Source organism: Ursus americanus, chromosome 2 (genome assembly GCF_024610735.1).
Source record: "Ursus americanus isolate L20-20 chromosome 2, mUrsAme1.1.p, whole genome shotgun sequence".
NCBI lineage: Eukaryota > Metazoa > Chordata > Mammalia > Carnivora > Ursidae > Ursus > Ursus americanus.
In genome coordinates, this window is record NC_142128.1 from 28416140 (window position 1) to 28441516 (window position 25377).

Genomic DNA, 25377 nt, shown 5'->3' on the forward strand with positions numbered 1-25377 from the left:
ACTAAAGGCAAGCGTTTGCATTAATTAGTCATCTGTCTTTCCATCCTCCATTCATCTATCTGTCCACCCATCAATATGTCCACCCATCAATATGTCCATCCCTTCATCAATCCACTGATCAGCTTAGCCATCTATTGATCTATTCATTGATTCACCCATCTTCCTCTCTTCCTTCCATCCATCCATCCATCCATCTTCCATCCATCCTTCCTTCCATCCATCCATCCATCCATCCATCCATCCATCCATCCTTCATCCTCCATCCATCTTCCCTCCCTCCCCATGTGTGTCTGGACCCTGAAGTAGGCTTCGAGAATACAGAGATGATAGGTCAGTCCCCCACTCTCCAGTAACTCAAGGTCTTGTGGGGATTTCAGACGTAGGAGCCGTTTGAACAGTAGCATGGCTGAGTATGGAGTCAGAAGGGTTCCATGGGTCTAGGAACACATTGTTTTATCTGAGGACACCTGGATAACAAGTAGGAAAAAAATCTCCCCCTTCTGGATCCTAGCATGAGCACCTTATACGCTCAGCCAGACGATATTAAGAAGCACAGGGATTGTTGTTTTGCTTTGTTTTGTTTTTTGCTCTTTCAATATCTTTTATTGACGTATAACTTACATTTAGAAACCTGTGCGTATCGTTAAGTGCACAGTTTGATTAATTTTTATAGACTGAACACACCTGTGCTCCTCGCACCCATTTCAACTAAGAGAGCACCAACAGCCCCCTGGAAGCTTCCCATAGCCCTTCTAGTAGTTTCCCCCAATCAAGGATAGCCATTATCCCGACTTCTAACAGCATAGTTTTTCCTGTTCTTGAACTTTCTCTAAGTAGACTTACGTAGTTATGTTCTTGTTTGCATTTGGTGTCTTTTGTTCAGCATTTGTGAGATACAACAGTTTCATTGGTTGTGGTTATAAATCATTCATTCTCCTTGCTCTACAGTAGGGGTTAACAAACATTTTCTGTAAAGGGTCAGAGAGTAAATACTCTGTGGGTCATACGATCTCTGTTGCAACTGTTCAACTCTGCCCTTGTAGCATCAAACAGCTGCTAATAATATATAAATGAATGATTGTGGCTGTGTTCCAATAAAACTTTATTTACAATGGCAGACAGTGGGCCGGAGTTGGTCCACGGGCTGTAGTTTTGTCCATGGGTTGGTCCAACCCCTGCTGCACAGTGTTCCCTTATAACACAAGATTTTTGGCAATCATCTGAACATATCCTGCTATCCCCAGCCAGGTTTTCTACCATGGTAGCAGGAAGTTAGGTTAGTTTGCCTTTCTTCTAGACTTAGGAGCTCAAAGCTGAGTCTTTTTGGGAAAAAGACATAGGTTGGCTCTAAGGTCCCTGATAGATTTTAGACTTAACCTCCAAAGCACCTTGGTGTTGACGTCTGTCTTACCCGCTCTTCTCTTCTCACCCCAGCCATACTGAAGGTGGTGTCATCTGTCCTGCAGCTTGGAAATATTGTCTTCAAGAAGGAAAGAAACACAGACCAGGCGTCCATGCCAGATAACACAGGTGCTTTTTGCCTTTTCTCAATAATTGACAACTTCTGTGATGGGAAGAGGGCCACGTGAAGCCGTTGGTTGTTTTTGGATGGGGCTATTAACAAGAGCTGAGGTAACTTGTTTTCACTGACTTCTGTCTGTTTTAGACTTTTTACTGCCCAAGAGCCTACAGTGGGAAGTTCTCGAAACAGCGTGGCGGGGGGGAGGGGAACTAACAGTTTCAGATCAGACAGGAAGGATCCTTAGGGAGCTTCAATTCTAATCCCGCCCCCATCATCTGTTTTGTTAAACAAATATTTTTGAGCGGGTACAATCCCACTTCCTCATGGCACAGACGGTCTTGCTGGGGAGACAGAGCTCAAGTTTCTTTGCAATTAGTTTCCAGATGAAGTATAAGATGCCCAGTTAAACCTGAATTTCAGATAAACAACAAATATTTTTATTACAAGATATATATCATCTTATGGTTTATGCAATATTTGGGACCTAATTATAATTTGTAAACGTTGGTGGTTTATGTGAGATTCTGGCTTAACTAAGCATCCTGTATTTTTTTTTTTTTTTCTAAATTTGACGGCCTTACCTACAAATCAGCAGTGTTTGGTGTTATGGAAAGATTGCGTGGTTACCCCTATGCATGTGGGTGGCTGAGCCAAAAGCATAACTTAAGTCCCGGCTTGTCCACCTACGGTCTCCAAGCCACCGGCCCAGGCCGTATGTTGTGCTGCTTTTGCGAGCTCCCTGGAGCTTACCCTCCATTGCACCTGCCCTTTGTCTCTCACGTGGTACACTCCAAAATACAGCACGTGAAAGGGCTTCTCTCACCAAGGAGAAAACTTCAGGGAAAGACAAACCCAAAGGCCCCCCTCACAAAGAGATGGGGCAAAACCCAAAAACCACACCATGTATCGTCCGCCACACGCGTGCAGACCATCAGGCACCACTAGCCTTCGCGTGGAGGAAGCAGTCCTGGTGGACGACAATTATTTTCTTTTGAGGAAAAGGTTTAAAACGCAGAAATGCAATAATGTAACAAGGGTCCACCATCCAGAATCGACATTTGTGAATGTGTTCTCATACTGCTTTGTCTTTCAAATGAAACCGAGTAGCCGACATTGACGTCACCTTGTCCTCCCAGCAGGCTCCCATTCTCCTCCTCATGCTTCCAGGCAACCGCAACTCTGTCCCCCTCCCATTGCATTTTTATGCTTTCACACGCATGTATCTGAATATATGCTGTTGCTTTGTGAGTGTGACTTTAGTTTACATGAGTGATGTCACACTGGAGGCGTCATTCTGCAGTTTTTCTCTAGACTCACCGTTGTCTGGATCCTGGTTTCTCAACAATAGCGCCCACTAGTGTGACAATCAAAAATGTCTCTGATCATTGCCAAATGTCCTGAAGGGGCAAAATCATCCCCAGTTGAGAGCCATTGGTCTAGAGAGAGAGAGAAAACGAGAGTCGTTCCTTTACCTACTCTTGGGTACTCATCTTGTGAAAATACTGTGATGTATTTGTTCGTTTCCATATTAATGGACATTTAAGTCGTTTCCAATATTTTCCCACCACAAATAATGATGCAACACAGATCTTGGCACAGTGGGACACATCTTTATTGGTAGTTGGCCTGTGCCTTACCTCACTTAATCATGTTGACAACCCCACAAGGTACCAGATGCCCCATTCTTTCTATGAGCCGAGAAAAGACTTTTCCAAAATCACGTAGTTAGGAAGTGGGAAAGGTGCGAGAACTTGAGTCTAGAACTGCCTGACCCTAAGCCCCCACTTAGGGCATACCTCCATCCCACTCTTAGCAAAACAGTGGGGATGAGGTCACCAATGACAGCAGTTTTCAGGAGCCTTTCATGCAATGTTCACTACCATCATGCTCCATTTCTCGAAAAATATCCAAGGTATACACAGATCACAAATGTCCCATGTGATGTGCCTTCCTTCCTAAGCCTTCTCTTTTGTAATACACTTTATTAAGTGTACTTTTTCTTCCATCCAGCTGCTCAGAAAGTTTGCCACCTCATGGGAATTAATGTGACAGATTTCACCAGGTCTATCCTGACCCCACGTATCAAAGTCGGGCGGGATGTAGTGCAGAAAGCGCAGACAAAAGAACAGGTAACGACGCACTTGTTGTTCAGTTTTGCATGTGAAATGATTTCTACACTCGCCATTTATTTCTGCAGAATCTTCCTTCCATCCATCAATCCATCCATCCATCCATGCATCTGTTCATCCATGTATGCATCCATCCATCCATATATACAAACATCTGTTCATCAGTTCATCCTTCCATCCATCCATTTACCCGTCCGTGTATCTCTTTTCATCCATCCATTTATCCATCCTTCCATCTGTTCATCCATCCATTCACCCCCCCATGTGTCCATCCAACCATCCATCCATCCATCTTTTTATCCATCTGTCCATTTCTTTATCCCTCATCCATTCAATACTGGAATATTCAAAGTCCCGTATCAGGTTTTGAAGGTTCAGTACTGAACAAGAACAGCATGGTACGTCATCTTGATCTCGTAGTTGCACATACAAGGTCAGACCTAAAAGATACATTTTTGAAAATGACTGTGTACCCTTTCTAGAGGCAGAACTGACCACTTCTAAGTGGTCCCTGTGATGGAACAGGCTTTCCTCTGTTCCAGGTCCCTCTGACAGGAAGTGTTTTATTATCCACGCAGTCATTCCTTAGGTCTGACTACTCTATTCCTTACTGCCACTTTTCTACTGGGTGTAGAGATGGCATAATTTCCTTTTTTGTTTATTTTTAAAGGACTGATTATGGGTAGGAGGGGAATAAAAATCTGAGCTGCTGGCCAGGCTTATCTGAAAATGGGGCCCATCGGGGATGACCATGTTCCCTCACTTGCCCCCACAGGCAGACTTTGCCGTAGAGGCTCTGGCCAAGGCCACCTATGAACGCCTTTTCCGCTGGATACTCAGCCGTGTGAACAAAGCCCTAGACAAGACTCACCGGCAAGGGGCTTCGTTTTTGGGGATCCTGGACATTGCTGGATTTGAGATCTTTGAGGTACAGCTTGGTGGGATCATGACAGCCATGGTCTTGGCTCTCTGGGATGAAGTTTCCCTCTGGAGAAGTCATTATTTCAGAGAAGGGCAGGCAGATAACTACTTAGAGTGGAAGGTTGTCTAGCTAAGGTTACACCCTTGAGGGTGTAGGAAATGTATTCATTTGTGAAACTAAGGCCGGAGCTACAGCTGGGTCCAACAGGCAAGACCTGATCTCTTCCATCTCTCTCTTTCCCGTCCTCCACGTTGGTTCTGTTCTCAAGCTGGTTTTCCCCTCATGGTGGCAAGATGGCTGCCACAGCTCTAGATGGCTCTCAGCAACCTTGGAAGTTCTGAGCAGTTCCAACCGTTCCCAACAGTTCCAACCAAAATCTTGCAGTTGAGTCTCACTGGCTCTTACTCACCTGAGTTGGGTCAGGCCCTGTTTTCAGGGTCTTCCTATACTTCATGTAATGGGAACATGGCCACTGGATCCCACCCCCACAGACTGGAGGGGCATTCTCAGTGAGAGGGAAGGTCTGGAGATGGACAGGTAGTCTGAGACGTATGTACTAGAGAATCACTCTCTCTCTGAGTTTCAGCGTCCACATCTGTGCAGTGGGGGTGATGAAGGACCTTACACAGTTGTTCTACTACCCATAAATCTCTGTGCAGGGGCAGGAGAGAAGCACCCTCAAAACAACGTGTGTGGGGACCCTGTGCCGTGCAAAGAGCCAGCCCCATGAGCTCTCGGCAGCCTTTGCTGGGGCTCAGCCCTCTGGGCTCCGAAATGGCAGATGGGCTCTTGTGGCAAGGGTGCCAGCCAGGGTGCGCTCTCGGGGCAGAGCTTCCCTGGGCGCCCTGTCCTCCGACCGAGCTGCTCACCGGGCCCCCCCGCTGTCGTGCACGCAGGTGAACTCGTTCGAGCAGCTGTGCATCAACTACACCAACGAGAAGCTGCAGCAGCTCTTCAACCACACCATGTTCATCCTGGAGCAGGAGGAGTACCAGCGCGAGGGCATCGAGTGGAACTTCATCGACTTCGGCCTCGACCTGCAGCCCTGCATCGAGCTCATCGAGCGCCCGGTGAGGGCTCCCCCACACTCGCATGCGTGTGAGGCCTCCTTTGGCTGCACACGGACCCCGCCCTCGCCCCACGGGTGCCCGGCTTCCCCCGCCCCCGGGTCCTTGTAAGCTCGATCCTACTGTCCCTTTTTTTTTTTTTTTAAGATTTTATTTATTTATTTGGCAGAGAGAGAGACAGCCAGCGAGAGAGGGAACACAAGCAGGGGGAGTGGGAGAGGAAGAAGCAGGCTCCCAGCAGAGGAGCCTGATGTGGGGCTCAATCCCAGACCACCGGGATCACGCCCTGAGCCGAAGGCAGACGCTTAATGACTGAGCCACCCAGGCGCCCCTCGATCCCACTGTCCCTTAACCCACATTTTATTCTCAAGGGTGTTTTCTTCTTTTATTGCTCTCTCCCTTGCTTCACCTCCCTCCTCTCCCCTCCCCTCCCTCCTCTCCCCTCCCATTCCTCCTCTCCCCTCCCTCCTCTCCCCTCCATTCCCTCCCCTTCCTCCTCTCTCCTTCATTCCCTCCTCTCCCCTCCATTCCCTCCCATCCCTCCTCTCCCCTCCATTCCCTCCCCTCCCTCCTCTCTCCTCCATCCCCTCCCCTCCCTTCCCATCCATTCCTTACCCTCCCTCTCTTCCCTCCCCTCCCCTCTCTTCCCCTCTCTCTCATTCATCCCCAAGGCAAGGGTCTTTGTTTTGCTCACTGATGTGTCCCTGACTCCTAGAACCACGCCCACAGTAGGTGTACAAGCGATGATTGTTGAGTGTTTACTGAGCACCTACTGTGTGCCGGGCCCCTCTTGAGGGGCTGGGGATGTAACTGTGGACGGGGTGGACCTAGTCCCTGCCCTCCCGAGGGAGCAGATGGTGAAACCAGACAAACAAATCAACTAAAACCTCTCGTGAGGCCCATGCGGAGAACGGCTGAGGGAGGCCTGCTTTGGACAGAGGAGTGAAGACGTACTTCTCAGGGTGCCTGGCTGGCTCAGTCGAAGGAGCATGTGCCTTGATCTCGGGGTCCTGAGTTCGAGCCCTACGTGAGGTGTAGAGCTTACATAAAAAATAAAAGAAAGAAAGAAAAGAAAAGAAATACTTCCCTGATCTGAGTCTAAAACATGAAGACCATTTAAGCAGAGTAAATGGCATGTGTGTAAATTTGGCCATGTTCCTGGCACCTGGGCTTAGCCTGTCTGGGCCACAGAGAAGGGCTTTGGTCAAAGGAACCCTGGATGAATTTATATGTAAAGCAACAAATTCAAGTGTGAGATCTTTGGGCTGGTCAGTGTGTTCTGTCCACTAGGGGGCAGCAGCAAACAGGTTCTGTGGGTGCCCGCCCGTCGGGCTAATTTGGGGATAGATCCGTGGGCCTAGAAGACATAAATCCATCTCTCTATGTAGACAGAAGAGGTGACAGAGCCAGGGGGGCTCCCTACAGTATGTTTCGGTGGCCAGCTCTTTCTGACAAGCCCGAGGCTTGGGCCACCCTAGCTATGACCCTGCCTTCCGGTGTCCCACAGAACAACCCTCCCGGGGTGCTGGCCCTGCTGGACGAGGAGTGCTGGTTCCCCAAAGCTACAGACAAGTCCTTCGTGGAGAAGCTATGCACGGAGCAGGGCCAGCACCCCAAGTTTCAGAAGCCCAAGCAGCTCAAGGACAAAACGGAGTTCTCCATCATCCACTACGCCGGGAAGGTACCAGCCGTGGGCCCCAGGGCTCGCTCTCTGTCCACGGGGGGTGCTCAGAGCAGGAGTTTGGGAATGGCAGAGCCCAAAGGCATGTGTTGTAAATCAAATCCAAGCAAGGCCTCCTATGTATGGTCTGAGCATCTGTAAGGGAGACCAATAGATATAACCAATGTGTGTGTGTGTGTGTATATATATATATGTGTGTGTATATATATATATACACACACATATATATTATATATATATTTTATATATATATTTTATATATATATATACACACATATATATTCCAATATATATATTCCAACCAGGGTGACCAGGCAATTCCTGTATAGATGCTGAATCCTTCCTGCTACAATTTAAACCCAACAGGAAGGGCCAACTGGGATGGGACGACCGATAAACACACCTTTGGGTCCAACAAACCTCTCCCTTATCACAGACTTGCGCTCACCACTGCCAGCCTGTGCTGTCCAGGGATACGTGACGGTTGTCTTCTTCCTTCTCCTTGTCCTCTTCGTCCTCTTTCTTCCTCCTCCTCCTCTTCCTCCCTCCCTCCTCCTCCTCCCCCTTCTTCTGCATGATAATGATAACCGTCAGGTGAGAACTGTAAATACATAGGAGCTCCCCCTATGGCTCCCGAGGGTTCTGGATAAAGTAGAAGAGATGCAGCTTGGCCTGGCTTGCAGATCTGAGTATTTTATTGTCTCTCCAGCACTGCCCCCCTCCAGCCTCAGGCAAACAGGCAATGTCCTGTACCGGGCGTTGTCCGGGGCCACATCTGACCCACCGCGTGTTTCTGTAAATACAGTTCTATGGGCGCAGGGCTCCTGTGTTTACATAATGTCTTTGGCTGCTTGTGACCCGACGATGTGACAGAGATGTGGTGCCCTGCAGAGCTGAAAATATTTACTATCTGGGCCTTTTACCAAAAAGAGTTTGCCAACTCCTACCCAAACTCCAGGGAGTGTGCGTTCCCATAAGCACACGAGTAACACTTTCCTCTTTCCCGCTTTCCAAGTGGCTTTTTTCAGTCCCCTCTCCGATGAGGCCTGGTGACCACCATACAAACCCGCATCCCATAATAACCCCCCCAAAGCTATTTTACAAGTTCCTTCCGTTTCAGGGTCGCAATCATAAAATGAAGGCTTTGGCTACTGTCCGGGGTCAAGTCAGGAATTGAAAAAGCTTTATCGGTCCTTTTTCTGTATATCCATATATCGGCCTCTCTGAGACTCAACAATTACACTCCTCAGAGAGGGGAAATGAGGTCCTCCAATGTCATGTGATTGTGCCCAAGGCCTCTCTGCTTGAGAGGGGAGCTTCAGGTGGGAGGGAGGGGCTTGGCCATCAGCAAAGCTCTCCACCTGGTGGAACTCACAGCGGTCCTCCTGGGCTCTGCAGAGGGGAGGCTGCCGGAAGCTGAGAGAAGCGAGGATAGAGTCAACAAGGGGTGCCGTTGGCTGATGCCCCACCGTGCACAGGGCCCTTTAAAGTACTGATCTGTCGGTCTCTTCCTGGGGTTTGAGGATTCCCATCGCTGTGGCTGCTAATGCCATCTCCTCTCCCACCTGGGAAGATCCGGGAGGGAAATGGGAGGCCTTGGGCCCTAGCTGTCATTTGTAACGGAGGCAGGGGCGCCTGACCGGTGGGGTGATCCTGGGCAGGTGGACTATAATGCCAGCGCCTGGCTGACCAAGAACATGGACCCGCTGAATGACAACGTGACTTCCCTCCTCAATGCGTCCTCGGACAAGTTCGTGGCCGACCTGTGGAAGGACGGTAAGGGCTGCCGGCTGGAGCTGGGGGACAGGGTACGCAGTGCTCTGCCTCCTTCCATCTGCCTCCGTTTGCACACCTGCTCCGGGGGGGGGGGCTGCGTGGGGGTGGGGAGAGGGCAGGGTGTGCAGGTGCTAGTGATGACTCTTGACACGTTCAGCCACTTCTGGAGTGGTGACCCCTGACCCCTCAGTCCCACACCTGGACCCCAGGGAGAAGGTCCTAAATCAGGGTGCAGGCAGTAACAGAGAAAACAGTGCAGGAGGTGTGGTGACTTCCCATCTGGAGTCGGAAAGACTTTACTGTGATCTCGTCTCTGCCACACACTAGCTGTGTCATCTTGGACGAGTCTCTTGACATCATTAAGCTTGAGTGTCCTCCTTAGTAAAACTCTTACTAAGACCCCACCTCTCCTAGGATTATTGTGAGGGTAGAATTAGACCAGGGCTCAATCTTGAGCATGCATCAGGATCTCCTGGGGGGACTTGTCAAAACTCAGAGAGCTGGGCCATCCCCCCCCCCCCAAGAGGTTCTGATTCAACAGGTCCAGGAGGGGCCTGAGAATTGCATTTCCTACAAATTCCTAGGGGGTGCTATTGCTGCTCTGGGGACCACACTTGTGTTCCCTCTGAGAACCAGCGAAGAGATAATCCATGTGAAGTGCTTAGCCCCTGCAGTCCCTCAGTACATGGCTGCTTCCATGACGACTGTTAGGGGTGGTGGGGTTTTCCGCTTTTGTTCCTGGACCTCCGTGCCTGCAGCAGATTGTGTCCTTGTGACGGGGCCTGTGGGCCTTGGGCTTATCCTGAACACCCTTGTTTTAAGCACGGTAGAAAATGCTGGAGGAGAGGTTCTGTTGTGCCAACATTTACTGGGTGCTCACCATGTCCCAGGCCCTGGGATGGGGTAATGGCATCTCAGCCTGGGATTTGTGACCGTTTCAGCAAGGCCCTTCCCTCAAGGAGCCCAGGGAATAGCAAAGACATTGTTCCATGGGGCCTAATTGAGTACAAGGAGCTGAAACAGGGCATCCTAATGCCAGTGGAGTTGAGCTGAACCACCATCAGCCAACCTGATGGAACTGTCATCTACAGACTACTTCACCCAGCAACAGCAGAATGCATGTTCTTCTCAAGCTCACATGGAAATTCCACCAAGCTAGACCACATTCTGGACCATAAAACACACCTTAATGAATCTAAAAGAATAGAAAGCATACAATTTCTGGTCTTGGACCATCGTGGAATTAAGCTAGAAATCAATAACAGAAGGATAGCTGGAAAATCCCAAAATACATGGAGGTTACGCAACACACTTCTAAATGGCACATGGGCCAAAGAAACGTCTTCTTTGGCCCTTGGCCCATGTGTTATTTAGAAGTGTCTTGGTGTGTTATTTAATTTTCTCAAGTGAAATTTTAAAATATTTTGAACTAAATAAAAATGAAAACACAATTTACCAAAATTTGTGGGGCACAGCCAAAGCAGCACCTTGAGGGAAATTCACAGCAATGCCAGTGGTTTGGGCTTGGCATGTGCAACATCCCCTGGGATGGTGGGAGTCTCTCATTCTGTTCCGAAAGAAAAAGAACCTTGGTGATTGTGCCACCACCACCACCAATAACACCACCACCTATTCCTTGTTGAGTACCTATTAATGTGCCAGATTCCTGTCTTGGAGTGTTTGCTAATACCTTCTGCCCTGAATATTATTTCTCCGAATATCTACCTGATCACCGATTCAACTTATAGGAGAGATCACCCCCATTGCTCTTTCTCTCCCCCGTTACCCTGCTTTATCCTTCCAAGCACGCCTTACCCCTCGGAATATTGTACACTTACATATGTCATCATTGCTGGTCTCTTTCCACTAGAATATCCATAGAATATGAGCTGGGGGTGTGTGTGGAGACACATGGTCTTTGTTTTGTTCATGGTTGTATCCGTAGGGCCTGGCACACAGTAGGCTCTTAATAAATACTTGTTGGTAGATAAAGGACCAAAGGCAGGCAGGAAGGGTAAGCCTTATTTGCTTCTTCCTGCCCTATGAAGTAGATGTGTTGTTACCCCCATTTTGTAGAAGGAGAAACAGGCACAAAGTGGCACCAGGCCAACACAGTGGCAAGAGTGGGATTTATTTCCAGGTCTCTGTGACAGCATAAGAGAGAATTTGTTCTTTTTGTCACTCAGGGGCTTTCAGAGTTCCCAAATAGACAACACCTGGAAAGCAATCCTCTGCACCCCTCCCCCTACCTATTGCTGGAGGAAAGGTGTTGGTCCCCTGTGGAAGAGAATGGGGGAGGGCAGTTCCCACCAGAGAAGAGCAGAGGACTTAGGGTCTCCACCCTCTGGCCCTGGTCATCTGGCCTATCGTGGAGGTGGCGGGCCCCTGGGTGGGCCAGAGGCTGACACCAACATTAACGTGCCCCACAGTGGACCGCATCGTGGGCCTGGACCAGATGGCCAAGATGACGGAGAGCTCGCTGCCCAGCGCCTCCAAGACCAAGAAGGGCATGTTCCGCACGGTGGGGCAGCTCTACAAAGAGCAGCTGGGGAAGCTGATGACCACGCTGCGCAACACCACACCCAACTTCGTGCGCTGCATCATCCCCAACCACGAGAAGAGGGTGAGGCTGCTGGCTGGCTCCTTGGGGGTCAGGATGTCCTCCCTGGGGGCACCCTAGGGGCTTTGGGAAAGGGAGAGGCAGACCAGGGGAGAGGGGCAGGAGGAAAGCCTGAGTCCGTACCCCATGGCTCCATCTGACGCGGGTGGAAGGTTGTCTGAGTTGGGTACCTATTCCCCATCCTGGAGGCAAAGGAAGGTGAGGGGACGGAAGGGACTTTCAGCCCTGGAGTTTCCATCCAGGGCGTACAGTCACTCAACCGTTCATCATCCCAGTCAAGATTTACTGCGCTGCACCTGTGCCAGGTGCTGACGATACAGGCTGGACAAACTGTGGTCCTTGCCTGCAGGGTCCTTACAGTTCTAGGGCAGGGTGCTCAGCTGGGGCAGTGGTGCCCCTCCCCCGGGACACATGGCCATGTCTGCAGACTTTGTTAGCTGTCATAACCGGGAGGAACCTGCTGTTTGCATCCAGTGTGTAGAAGCCAGGGATGCTGCTAAACACCCTGTGGCACACAGGGCAGCCCTCACGGAGGGAAAAGCAGAGACTCATCCAGCCCAAGATGTCAGTAATGTTCACCCCGGGAGAGCCGGTGGGGGAGAGAAACACACAAGCTGCTATGCACGATGTAGTGTGGTCAATTATGAGAACTCCGTGCAGCTGGGGTTCCCACTCCAGCCTCGGGGCTCCGAGAATGCTGCCTTGGGAGCCTGTAGGCATCAGCTTGGTGAAGTGGAAGGCATCCTAGGCAATGGGACCTACCAAAGATGTGAGCTGAGAGATGAAAGGTCTAGGCAGTGAAACACTAGGTCATTTCACGTTGGCATGTGATGGTGTGAGGCAGGGATTGGGAGAGATGGGGTTGAATCACTTGGCAGGAGCTGGGTTGTGGCACTTCTCGTGGGTTGACCAGAGGAGGCATTGGGGGCTTTTAAAAGCAGGGGTATGCCATGATCAGACTGATGTTATGGAAACAGAATGGGAGGTTGCAGAGGGAAGCAGGTAGGGGGTGTTGATGGCGGGTGGATGGCAGTGGACAGCAGTACGTCCGTTGGGAGTTACCTGGAAGTAGCTGCTGTAGAACCATTGATGGAGAAGAGGTGAGGGAAGGAGAGGTGATGGGGAGGAAGCCCCAGCTTCTAGCCAGGTGATGCTGGTGTCACCGAGTACAAGAGAGGTGGCACCTGTACCCTCAGCTGAGACCTCACCTGGTGCCTCTGTCAACCTCGGTGGCCTGACAAGGTGGGTCACCCAGGCCTGAGATTTGGGGCTTGCTGCTCCCTGAGTCCCAGCCCCCCTGGTCCACGGGCCTCTCTGCCCTTGCAGTCTGGCAAGCTGGACGCCTTTCTGGTGCTGGAGCAGCTGCGCTGCAACGGGGTGCTGGAAGGCATTCGCATCTGCCGTCAGGGCTTCCCCAACAGGATCGTCTTCCAGGAGTTCCGCCAACGGTGAGCTTGCTGGGGCCACACATGGGGGTTGGGGTGGGCGGGGGGGGTGAGCCAGGCCATATGGAGGGATGGCAGGATGCTGGAGAGGGGGGTGCATCAGCTCAGGAGGAGGGACAGAAGGACGCTGGAGAGGTGTTTGATCACTGGCATCTGCCCCGTGTCTCCAGCTACGAGATCCTGGCTGCCAACGCCATTCCCAAAGGCTTCATGGATGGGAAGCAGGCCTGCATTCTCATGGTGAGCCCTGCCCCAGCCCCTCCCCAGGGATCTGACTGCAACTCCCCCCCCAGTCCCTGGGGGCACTGCCAGGAGCTTGTTGGGATGGGACCTTCCTTAAACACGCCTCACGGACACATGTCACAGCTGAGAACAAGAGCACCTGTCCCCCCTTCCTTCTGCAGATCAAAGCCCTGGAACTCGACCCCAACTTGTACAGAATTGGCCAGAGCAAAATCTTCTTCCGGACGGGGGTCCTGGCACACCTGGAGGAGGAACGGGACTTGAAGATCACGGACGTCATCATGGCTTTCCAGGCCATGTGTCGCGGCTACCTGGCCAGGAAGTAAGGCTCCGAGTGCCGTCGCCTCCCTGCAAACGGCCCAGAAACCTACACTGCTCGGGGCGCTCTGCGGCCTCATATTCTGGTTTCTTGCTTCTAAGAAGCCACCTGCCGTGGCTGCTTCTTGCAGAAGCAAAAACGCTCCCACTGTAGGGATGCGCCCTAGTTATAAGTGCTCTCGTCCTACCACCCCCACTTACTTGCTGGTGAACTTGGGCAAGTTTCACTCTTTCCTTGAGGCCCCGATCTCTCCACTTGAGAATGAGGGTGCTCATTCCTGCCCTGTGGGGTTGTTTGTGAGGAGTCAGTGAAGGGCGTGAAGAGGGTTAAGAACAGGGCCAGGTGTCATTTCAGAAGTGTGAGAATACGGTCAGGTTTGGAGGAAAGAGGATTTGGCTGTATTCGTATCCCTGTGTTCAAAAGGAATTCCAAAGGCGGGGTCTTGGAAGATCGGATGCCCCTTCTGTTTTGTGAGGCCTGAGGTCTGCACGAGGGATGGGGCTCCTTGTGGGAAGTCACACCCCAAAGAGGACTGCAGGGGGCTGACGGAGTGGCTCTCTGTCCGGGGCATGTGTTACCGTGAGGTGTGGACCGCGCTCTTGTCTGCAGAGCCCTCATTGCAGTAAGCTCATTCATTGCCAAGTGGCCCCAAGATAGTGAAGGCCAGAACAAGATGTTGGAGGCCAGAACCAAGATGGTGAAGGCCAGAACGGGGCGGCGGGGGGGGGGGGGGCTCTTTGTAGTCCAGGGACTGATCTAAGTGTTAAATTCCATAACTAAATTCTCCGATGCCCCCTCCCGTCTCCACTAACTGGAGCGGCGTCCTTCTTCAAGTTCACCCATGTTCCAGGATGGCCGCTGAGCAGAAGAAAGAGAATCCTTTCAGCACCCTTGGCGGTGATTTGGCAAACCCATCGGCCCTTAAACCCAAAGAGTTCTGGTTCTGAGTCAGATTGGAGATTTCGAAAATACACCTGAGGAGAGACTAGGTTTGTCAGACCCTGAGCTTTGGGGAAGATGCAGCCCAGCTGGAGACATGTAGGATCCCCCTTAGGAATGGTGTAGCGTGGATTGACTTCCTAGGTGTTGTTTGGACCACGGCTCTGAGTCCAGGGCGTTTTCGTTGCTCACCGAGAAAGGCTCTGGCCTTCGGATGATTGAAGCAGTCATTGCCCAGACAGTACGCATGTGCTTCCTGAAGAAGGAGTTTTAGAGTTTCCTGAAGAATCTTGGCTGGAGAGAACTGGGGGGGCAGGGGGGACGTCCCTGCGCGAGTCACAACATCACACGCCGGACAGGCGCGTCTTGCTTTCGGGATGCTGAAGACGACTGCGTGGAGATAGGGGCTGGCTCCCCCCAGCCCCGCCCCGGGAGGGGGTTCTCACGGCACCCCCTCCCCCGCCCCAGGGCCTTCGCCAAGCGGCAGCAACAGCTGACGGCCATGAAGGTGATTCAGAGGAACTGCGCGGCCTACCTCAAGCTGCGGAACTGGCAGTGGTGGAGACTTTTCACCAAGGTGGGTGTCGCGGGCCCCGCACCCGTGGGGACCCTCCGCCCGGGCTCTGTGCTCCAGACACTCCCACTGTGGGACCACATTTGGTTGCCGGCCCGGGTGCACTCGGGGGCTCAGAATCAGAGCTCCCCTGTCCCCAGTCCTTCGGGCCCCAGAAGCCACCCCACCCCACCCCACCTTCTTCGGCACATGGGTTATCGATCACCCTGACTCAGATCCAGAGCATTTCCACAGGGACCCCTCAGGTTGCTCCTTTCTGGCCACGCCCACCTCCCCGGCATAGCCGATCCGTCCTCCCTTTCTGTGATGTTGCCGTTCCCAGAACGTTGCATCAACGGAGTCAGATGGTCTGGCTTCTGGGCAACTGGCTTTTTCGTCAAGCACCATGATTCTCTGGAAATCAGGAATCAGGGGCATTTGTCGTGCATCTTATTTACAGGAGCAAAATGTCAGCACCCAGCCCCCACCAGACTCAACTATCAGTGGGATGCTTTGCAACTCTTAAAAATGACGGCTATCCAAAAACCCTCGACGAGGGAGGTGGAGAGGGAACCTACCCCCACATAATAAAGGCCTGCTGTAGAAAACCCACGGCTAACGTCATCCTTAACGGGGACAAAACTGAGAGCTTTTCCCCTAAAGCCAGGAGTAAGACAGGGATGTCCCCTCTCACCCATCCTGTGCCACAAAAATGGCAGCTATCAAGAAACAAAGGTGTAAGGCTGACAGAGCGGCATGGGGGCATAATCCTCCTGTAGTTTTAAGTAACGGTGTGGCATAGAAAATCGGACAGCGTGATCTCGGGTGTATTTTTTAAACATACAGGAAAACAGACTGGCGGGAAATGCCAACAACGTGCGCATTGACCTTGATGGGGAGGGAGAACGTGGGAGATTTCTTTTCTCCTTGGAATGAAATATGGCCCTTGGTCAGCAGTAATTCTCTGGGAAGGGACTAAATGGGAGGAGGAGAGACATCTTCCTTCACACCGTGCACCTTTCCGGTTGCTCTAGTGTATGATTTCTCAAGCTCGGTGCTGTTGGTGTTTTGGGATGGATAATCCCGTCTTGCGGGGGCTCCCCTGTGCGTTCTAGAATCTGCAACGGCGTCCCCGGCCCGTACCCACTCCGTGTTGGTAGCATCCGGCCCAAACTGTCCCCAGAAATCCCCAAGCGTGCCCTCGGGGGTGTGGGATGGCATAAACCGTCCCTGGTTGAGAACCGCTGATCTGAGCGAGTAGGAGAGCTTACACCTGCCTTGTGCCATGAGAGCCAATGACATCTGTTGGCGTGTGTGCAGGTGAAGCCCCTGCTGCAGGTGACACGGCAGGAGGAGGAGATGCAGGCCAAGGAGGATGAGCTGCAGAAGACCAAGGAGCGGCAGCAGAAGGCCGAGAGCGAGCTCAAGGAGCTGGAGCAGAAACACTCGCAGGTAGCTGCCCGGGGGTGCGCGGCGGGGCTGCGGAGGGAGGGCGGGCGGGTGTGTCCCCGCGGGGCTCACCGGCCGCCCCCTGCTCCCCGCGTGCAGCTGGCCGAGGAGAAGAACCTGCTTCAGGAGCAGCTGCAGGCCGAGACAGAGCTGTATGCTGAGGCCGAGGAGATGCGGGTCCGGCTGGCGGCGAAGAAGCAGGAGCTGGAGGAGATCCTGCATGAGATGGAGGCCCGCCTGGAGGAGGAGGAAGACCGCGGCCAGCAGCTGCAGGCCGAGAAGAAGAAGATGGCCCAGCAGATGCTGGTAAGGGCCTGCAGGGGCTGCTACCCTTGGAGGGTGGCTTATCGTTCGACCCTCCCTGCAGGCCTGGGAGGTGCGTGTGGTCATGTATGTCCCCGCGGGGGACTAGGGCTTGGAGACAATGGGCCATCTGCGCAGGCAGGGCCATGTAGCCAGAGCGGTCTCCTGGAGGGCCCGCTCTGTTCTCCTGCCCTGCCCTCCGTGTGCGAGCGAACACCTTTTCTCTCCTAGCAACCCCGTGAGAGGGTTAATTGTATTAGTGAGCTGGGGTTGCAGGACAAAACACCCCCGGAACTTAGCAGCTAGGAACAACAAATCAGCGTGTCGTGGGGTCGCCTGGAGGTTCTGGCTGAGAGTCTGTCCTGAGGTTGCAGTCGGGATGTGAGCCCAGGGCTGGAGGACCCGTGTCCACGTGGCTTGCTCCCGTGGCTTGCTCCCGTGGCTGTGGTCAAGAGGCCTCAGCAACTCGCTGGAGCGGCGGGGGTGGGGTGGGGGGCTTCTCCTTAGAGCTACATGGCGGCTGGCTTCCCCCAGGAGGAACGAATCGAGAGAGGGAACAGGGGAGGAGGCCACGGTGCCTCTTACAGCCTAATCTCAGACATCCCGCCCCATCGCTTCCTCCTGGTTTATTTGTTAGAAGAGCATCCTAAATCCAGCCCACACTGATGGGGAGAGGAATTAGCCTCCACCTCCTGAAGGGAAGACTACCAGAGAATTGGTGGGCACGTTTTGAAACCACACAGTATCTACTATCCCCGTTTGACAGATGGAAAGACTGAGGCTTCACGAAGCCAGTGGTTTCCCAAAGCTTTTATTTCCAGTAAAAGGAGACCACAGTGCGTGGTGGTGGGGTGGGTTCCGTGAGGCCCAGACTCCACGTAAGTCAACCCCCCAAGCTGCGAGAGAGGGTCCCTGTTGTGAGCGAGGTTTGTGATTCTTTCCCTCCCCAAAAAAGGACCTGGAAGAACAGCTGGAGGAGGAGGAAGCCGCGAGGCAGAAGCTACAGCTCGAGAAGGTCACGGCCGAGGCCAAGATCAAGAAACTGGAGGACGATATTCTGGTCATGGACGATCAGAACAATAAGCTGTCAAAAGTGAGCGCGTGGGGCCAGCGTCTGCGTTAACCTGGCGGGCTCCCCGGGGCCAAGCGCTCCAGATGCTTTCCCTCTCTGGCCAAATGCAAGATGCTGGAGGCAGCCTTCTGACTGCCATCTAGAGGCAGGTGGGCCCCATGGACGGAGTCCCCAGCGGTCCCAGCAGCACCAGGGCTGCCATGGAGCAGGTCTCAGAAATTCCATTCCAGTAGACACCCCTGAGTTGGCAAAGGCAGCCATGAACCTGAGACTTGGGGGCCTCTCCTGCATTCTCGCAAGGCCACTTCCAGTTAGTAATAGGGTGAACCGTGGTCCTGGTTTGCCTGGGACTGAAGGCTTTCTGGAATGTGGGACTTTGAGTGGCCAAACTGGAAAAGTCCCTGTGTCACCTGGGATGAGTAGGTCACCCAAGGCAGGAACCACTAAGCAGCTCCACTGAGGTTGGGCTCCCTTGAGTTCTTTGAACTAGATGTCAGCTGGCACCTACCGTGAGCCAGGCCCTGTTTGGGGTGCAGGGCATGCATGGTGAAGGGGGGTCCTGCCCTGGTGGGGCTCATACTCTAGGGAGGCAGGAAACACCTAACCATTAATGGCCCTCATTATCAGGGTTCTGAAGAAGGTGTTCACCATATTATAAAAATAGAGCATTAGGGGATGGAAGCAAGGTATTCCGGGAAGGCTTCCTGGAGGAAGTGACATTTAAGAGGAAACCTGAAGAATGAAGAGCAGTTGGAAAGGGAGTGGAGGAGCAGCTCAGCAGGTGGTCCTATCTGTGCAAAGGCCCTGTGGCAGGGAAGAGCCGGCATGTGGTAGGCAGGGATGAGGGTGTGATTGCTTGGAACATGAAGTGTGGGGGTCAGAGGTCGCATGAGATGGGAAATGGCTGGGTTTTAGGGAATGACCATTAAGGAACTTCTCTTTATATTTTAATATTAGAGGTTGTCTTTGGTGTTCATGTGGGTTTTCTTTCCAACTGTTTATCTGGAAATAACTAAAAATGAAATGTAGATCCTGGAGAAGAGGAAAAAAAAAATAAAACCTACCGATATTTCTTTTTCTTTTCCCCAAAAGGAGCGAAAACTCCTCGAAGAGAGGATTAGTGACTTGACAACGAATCTTGCAGAAGAGGAAGAAAAGGCCAAGAATCTTACCAAGCTAAAAAATAAGCACGAATCTATGATTTCAGAACTGGAAGGTAAACTGGCTATCTCGAAGAGGGTTTCAAATGGGTGTTTTAAAATCAGCTGGGGTGTCTGGGTGGCTCAGTCGGTTAAGCGTCTGCCTTTGGCTCAGGTCATGATCTCGGGGTCCTGGGATCGAGTCCTGCATCGGGCTCCCTGCTCAGCAGGGAATCTGCTTCTCCCTCTCCCCCTCCCCACTGCTCATGCTCTCTCTCAAATAAATAAAACCTAAAAGAAAAATAAAATCAGAGAGCAAATCTGAGCGTGGCAGATGATTTTAGGGGAGGTACAACCCTCTCGAGGCTCCCGCAGCCAACACACCAGTCATAATAATAAGGCGCTTTACATCAGCATTGATTTTCCTGCCGCAAGAGAGTGGTCTGGGCTGTGACAATTACGTGTGTGTGTGTGTGTGTGTGTGTGTGTGTGTGTGCGTGTGTGCGCGTGCACGCGTGTTCATGTGCGTGTCCGTGAGTTGCCACAGCAGAAAGGCTTGCCCTCTGGGCGCCTTGCTGTAGTTTGCACCTGCTGAAGGGTGCCTGGCTTTGTCGTAGTGCGGCTGAAGAAGGAGGAGAAGAGCCGGCAGGAGCTGGAGAAGCTGAAGCGGAAGCTGGAGGGGGAGGCCAGTGACCTCCACGAGCAGATAGCCGACCTGCAGGCGCAGATCGCGGAGCTCAAGATGCAGCTGGCCAAGAAGGAGGAGGAGCTGCAGGCCGCCCTGAGCAGGTAGCCTGGCTGGCGGGGCGCGTCCGGTGCTCCTGTGGGTCTGTGGGCCCCGTGCCCTCCTGCCGAACCACAGTGGGCCCTGTCTTCCTCCTCCTCCAGGCAGGCCTCTGTGCTCCTGGGTGCCTCCCCTGTCCTGCTTGCACCTCCAGAACCGTGCCACCAACTTCCCTCTCTTCCTTCCAAACTCCTCCTGTCTCCATATCTCCCCTACTTCTGCCCCATCTGCCTCTTGGATGTCCAGGCCCTTCTCGTCTACAGTGGCCCAGGGAGTCTGGGCACTGCGTGCCTGAGCCCAGGACGACCCTCGTGCCCCTCCTTCTGCTCTCCTCCCACCCCCAGACTGCAGTAGCCCTCAGATTCTGCTGGTCCTTTGAGACGTGTCCCTGCCCCATCCCGTTTGCCCTTCTCCTGGCCGGGTTCACGCTAACCCTCGCACCGGGAATCCTGCAGCCACAGCTCACGGGGATTTTCCTGTTCACTGTGCCACGCTCTTTCCAGGCAGCATCTTCGCGCACACCAGCTAGGGACACTGCTGCGATCTCTGTGTCCCTGAGCAGGAAGCCATGCGTGGGGGGAGGTGAGGGAATGTGAGCTGGGATCTGAGCCCCAGAACTTTCTGACTGGTCCCCTGGCCAGCTCTTTCGCTCCCAGTGTGTGCTGCAGGACTGCGCTAGGGTGATGGACCAGAAGCATCCCCTGGGCTGTGAACCTTCGCGGAAGACTTCGCTGGCTTGTGCACAGAAGGCCAGGCTCCCGCTCCGCACGCCCTGTCCCTAACCCGACCCTTTAGCTTTCTCTCCTACTGCTCCCGTCCCCAGGCTCTGTACGGTTGAGGTGCTCATCTCCCCCTGCTCTGAGGAGTCTTGCCTCTGAGCCCTCTTTCATGTTGCTCCCTTTCCTTCCATCACAGCAAGAGGTCAGCTCCACCATGCGTCAGGAGGGAGCTGCCTTCCACGAAAGTCCTAATGCACTCCAGGCCATTCAGACAGTGCATTTATGCCCCACCTTGAGCCATGGTCGCCGCGTCCCCCACACTGGGGGCCCTGGTTTTAATAGCTCCCCAAGCAACACCCGGTGCTTTGCATGGAGCAGGCCCTCAGCCACTGTTTGAGCAAAAGGAAGAAAGAAAAACAAGTAGCTGCTAAGGAGAAAGGACTGTCTAGTGTTCACAGAGCATCTATTAAGCTCCTGCTGTGAACGAGGCACCTGACTAGTCTGGGACCAGGCTCTGCTTTCACACACACACACACACACACACACACACACACACACACACACACACACTCACCACAGTCTGTTTTTTGACATCAGACAAGTCCTAATCTGCCAGCAGTCCCACCTAGCAAGAAGGGGTCCCCCATGTCTCAGGGACGTGGGTGGAACGTGGCTTGATGTCTATGGAGCATGAGTTTCTGGTTCCCAGGAAACAATCTTTGGTGACGTCGTGAGATCTCAGGGGCCAGGGACCCAGGGGTCTTGATCCTGGTGATCTGTCCCCGGCAGGCTCGACGATGAAATTGCTCAGAAGAACAATGCTCTGAAGAAGATCCGGGAGCTGGAGGGTCACATCTCAGACCTCCAGGAGGACCTGGACTCAGAACGGGCGGCGAGAAACAAGGCCGAGAAGCAGAAGCGGGACCTGGGGGAGGAGCTGGAAGCTCTGAAGACAGAGCTGGAGGACACGCTGGACAGCACGGCCACCCAGCAGGAGCTCAGGTGGGAGCATGGATGGGGCGGTGGAGGAGCGGCAGCCCCCAGGCACACCCTGAATCACAGGCCTCCTCAGGCCCCACAGTCACCGTCTGGAATCGAGGCACGACCCTTATTCATCTAATTTTGCGTCATGGTAGTAGGACCTGCTCGATTCGAGAACAATCTGAAAGCTATAGAAACACAGACACCAAAAACATCACCCTTAGTCCCAACACAGTCAACATTTTTGGGTATTCCTTCCCGTCTTCTCATGTGTGTGTCCGCGTGTGTCAGTAGCCCTCCAGGTCCCAGTCCCCAAGCGTGTGTCTGTCCTGTGACCCATGTTTTAAAACAACATTTGTTGGATGTGTCCTAAGATTCACTGGAGGATCGCAGACACCGGCAACAAAAAAACGCCCCAGAACAAACACACACACCACAAAAACCCCAACAAAAACAGTTCACCTGCTAGATAAGGAAAGCTGACTTTAGTGAAAGTAGGTCGCTTATTCATTCAACAAACATGCAGATGGATTTGAGCGCGTCCTGGGTCAGGAGCTAACACTGAGACCGATTTCCCACACTCTGGGGTTTTGTGCCACATCCTTTACCTGTGCGTAGAAGCCAACACAGTGTCCTGCTCCCTCTCCATCTGGTCCACGATCCAGAAAAGCTCGGTGCAGTATTTAAGCACATGGGCTCCGAGCCAGACCAGGTTCTGGCTCTTATCGCCCAGTGGTTGTACCAACATGTGCAAACTGCCTACCCTCTCTTAGCCTTAGATTTCTCATCTGTAAATTGGAAGAATTCATATATCTGCCCCTGAGGGTCACTCTAAAGGTAATATTCAAGAACTTAGGTCAGGGCCTGGCATATAATAAATGCTCAATAAATAAGAGCTAATATGAACATTTGAGGAACATTTTGCAACTCAACGTTCCTTCAACATGATTTTGAGTATTTTTGCATATTTATTGGCTGGCTTTGAGAGTTTCTGGGCAGTAACCATGCTCCTCATTTTGCAGCTGAGGAAATGCCGGGTCCGGAGAGGTTAGGTGACTCCCCCGAGGTCACACAGCCAGGGAGGGCTGGCGATGGAGACCTCAGCTCGGGGTCCTGGGAGAGCGCTCATTCCTGTGTGTAGCACTGTCTGAAGTGAAGCCCTATCTCCACGCAACGGCCACTCACTGTGTTCTTCCCGCCCAGGGCCAAGAGGGAGCAGGAGGTGACGGTGTTGAAGAAGGCCCTGGACGAGGAGACGCGGTCCCACGAGGCCCAGGTCCAGGAGATGAGGCAGAAGCACACCCAGGCGGTGGAGGAGCTCACCGAGCAGCTGGAGCAGTTCAAGAGGGTACGTGGTGAGCTTTTTGGTGACCATATATGCCAACAGCTTCCGATAACTACAGATCAGGGTCTGTGCTGAGACAGAGCCAGCCGTATGACACTGTAATGACAATGGTCGAGAGGGCATTTAGTAAGTACATAGGTCAGTTACTCCTCACAACCGCCTGTGAGACAGGTGCTGAGGAGCCCATCCAACACATGAAGGATCAGAGTGCCTAGAGGTGAAGGGACTTACCCAAGGTCCTACAGCTAGTGCCTGAGCCGGGATTTGAACCCAGGCAGGCAGTGGGTAAACCTGCCTCATACCCTCTCCAGGGCAGGGTCTACAATCCACTGCCCCCCACAGATAAGCCACCGTTTAGCAAAACTTCTGGGAGGATAACTTGAGATGGACAACATCCTATAATTTCTCTGCAGATGGGAGGGAAACAGCTCTCTGGCAGAGTTTGAGAATGACAGGATCTAATCGCTCTTCCCCCCGCCGCCCCCCGTGCTGGGCTATTTGGGGCGTATGGGATGTGGGGCAGCGAAAGAGCACTCCTCTGAATGCTTTGTACCGGGAACTTCCTCTCCCTTGGGAGAATTTCCTTGAGTTTCATTCCGAGGGGTGAGCTTTGTAGCTTGCGACATCTGGATTCTTTCCCTCAAGATCTGAATTCTGTCCCTCACCCTCAGTGCTATGGCTTCCCCGCATCCCAGCACTTTCTAGATATCCCCCCAAGCTAGACTAAGTGGGGGTGGCATTACCTAAAACGTGTTGGAGTTGGCATTTGTTCCTGTGACTAGCCTAGGTGAATATTCCTCGGGAGGTGTTTTACTGAGCACCTTTCTGTGAGCTAGGTCACTGCCGCTGCTCGCAGAATCTCAAAATTTCCTGCACGTGAAAATAATGGCCCCACACTGTTCCATTGCTTTCCATTTCATTTCATTTCCTCTGTGGCCTTGTTAATGGGCAGATCCCCTGGCCCCATCTTCCGCCCACATACAGGTGGTCTTAGGACCATTCTGGAAACTGCGGTGCCAGACCGAGCCCCCCTCACCCTCCAGATGAGTAAAAGGACCCTTGTTTGTGTCCTCTTCTCAAGTGGGATCGGAATACCAGCCTTGGACATTGTCTCAATGCTTTATGCATGTTGGGCAAATACGATTTTGCTCATCCTAACTACAATGTACATTTCCCCTTCCGGTACTAAGTTGAATAAAAGGGGTGTGGACATCCTTATGTTGTTCCTGACCTAAGGCGAAAAGCTGTTTTTCCCCACTGAGTATGTTTGTCTTGCTTTTTAAAAGTGAGAATTCCTGAGGTATATGCAGTAAAACCCACCAATTTTAACTGTCGGGTTCGATGAATTTTGAGCTATGCGTATGTATCCATCACCCGTCACGGTACAGGACACTGGGATTTTTCGTAAAGAAGCTGGAACCCAGATTTTTTTTTAAAGGTTTTTTTTTTTTAAGATTTTATTTATTTATTCATGAGAGAGAGAGAGGCAGAGGCAGAAGCAGACTCCCCACTGAGCAGGGAGCCCAATGCAGGACTAGATCCCAGGACCCTGGGGTCATGACCTGAGCCGAAGGCAGACACTTAACAGACTGAACCACCCAGGCGCCCCTGGAATCCAGATTTTTACATGACATTACTTTATTAAAATGTTGGCAACTAAGAATAGGTCAACCAGGACATGACCGCAGGTTGGCTGTAGCTCGTGGGATCCTTTGCAACCCATGAGCTTTAGAAAAAAGAGAATACAAAAAGTCTTAGAGTGACTGTGTGTCCCCCACCCCGCCATGTCCCTCCCCTCCCTGGAACCTTCCTGACTGATGGAGGGAAAGGGAAAGAGGACGATGCCCCCAAGGGGCAGAGCTTCTGATCTTTAACTGTCCCTGGCCGGAGCTGTACCGCCTCCCCGCCTCTGCTTCCTCGGCCAGGCCAAGGCCAATCTAGACAAGAACAAGCAGACGCTGGAGAAGGAGAACGCCGACCTGGCCGGAGAGCTGAGGGTCCTGAGCCAAGCCAAGCAGGAGGTGGAGCACAAGAAGAAGAAGCTGGAGGTGCAGCTGCAGGAACTGCAGTCCAAGTGCAGCGACGGGGAGCGCGCCCGGGCCGAGCTCAACGACAAGGTCCACAAGCTGCAGGTGAGGCGCGGCGCAGCCAGGCTCCCTTGATCCCAGCTCTGCGCGGGAGGACGCTCTTCGCAGCTAACTGAAGTCTCTCTTGCTGCAAAGCAAGTCGCTTTCCTCTTGTTGCCATCCTCAGGGAGAGATGGGCTCTCTCTTCCATTCTCTTCGTCTGCTCATTCAGCAAGCATTTGCTGTGGGCCCATTTGCTGTGGGCCGGGCACAATGTTTAATGCTGAGACACAGCAGTGAGAA

At 52.6% G+C, this 25377-nt stretch overlaps 1 protein-coding gene across 4 annotated transcripts in view; it reads left to right on the forward strand.

Annotated features, from left to right (window-relative positions):
- MYH11 (myosin heavy chain 11) overlaps positions 1–25377 on the forward strand; it is a 114251-nt gene that overhangs the window by 73846 nt on the left and 15028 nt on the right. For all 4 annotated transcript variants that reach the window (XR_015727877.1, XM_045776042.2, XM_045776040.2 and 1 more), the window contains 19 exons: positions 1435–1530; positions 3533–3651; positions 4427–4579; positions 5470–5643; positions 7148–7321; positions 8983–9097; positions 11527–11720; positions 13044–13165; positions 13333–13402; positions 13567–13727; positions 15132–15240; positions 16537–16668; positions 16765–16971; positions 17924–18061; positions 19133–19256; positions 19797–19968; positions 21472–21684; positions 22867–23011; positions 24934–25140. Coding sequence is in view for 3 of the 4 variants with exons in the window: in XM_045776042.2 (XP_045631998.1) it covers positions 1435–1530; positions 3533–3651; positions 4427–4579; positions 5470–5643; positions 7148–7321; positions 8983–9097; positions 11527–11720; positions 13044–13165; positions 13333–13402; positions 13567–13727; positions 15132–15240; positions 16537–16668; positions 16765–16971; positions 17924–18061; positions 19133–19256; positions 19797–19968; positions 21472–21684; positions 22867–23011; positions 24934–25140 (2825 nt within the window). In the remaining variant the exon portion in view is untranslated. The remainder of the gene's footprint in view (positions 1–1434; positions 1531–3532; positions 3652–4426; positions 4580–5469; positions 5644–7147; positions 7322–8982; positions 9098–11526; positions 11721–13043; positions 13166–13332; positions 13403–13566; positions 13728–15131; positions 15241–16536; positions 16669–16764; positions 16972–17923; positions 18062–19132; positions 19257–19796; positions 19969–21471; positions 21685–22866; positions 23012–24933; positions 25141–25377) is intronic.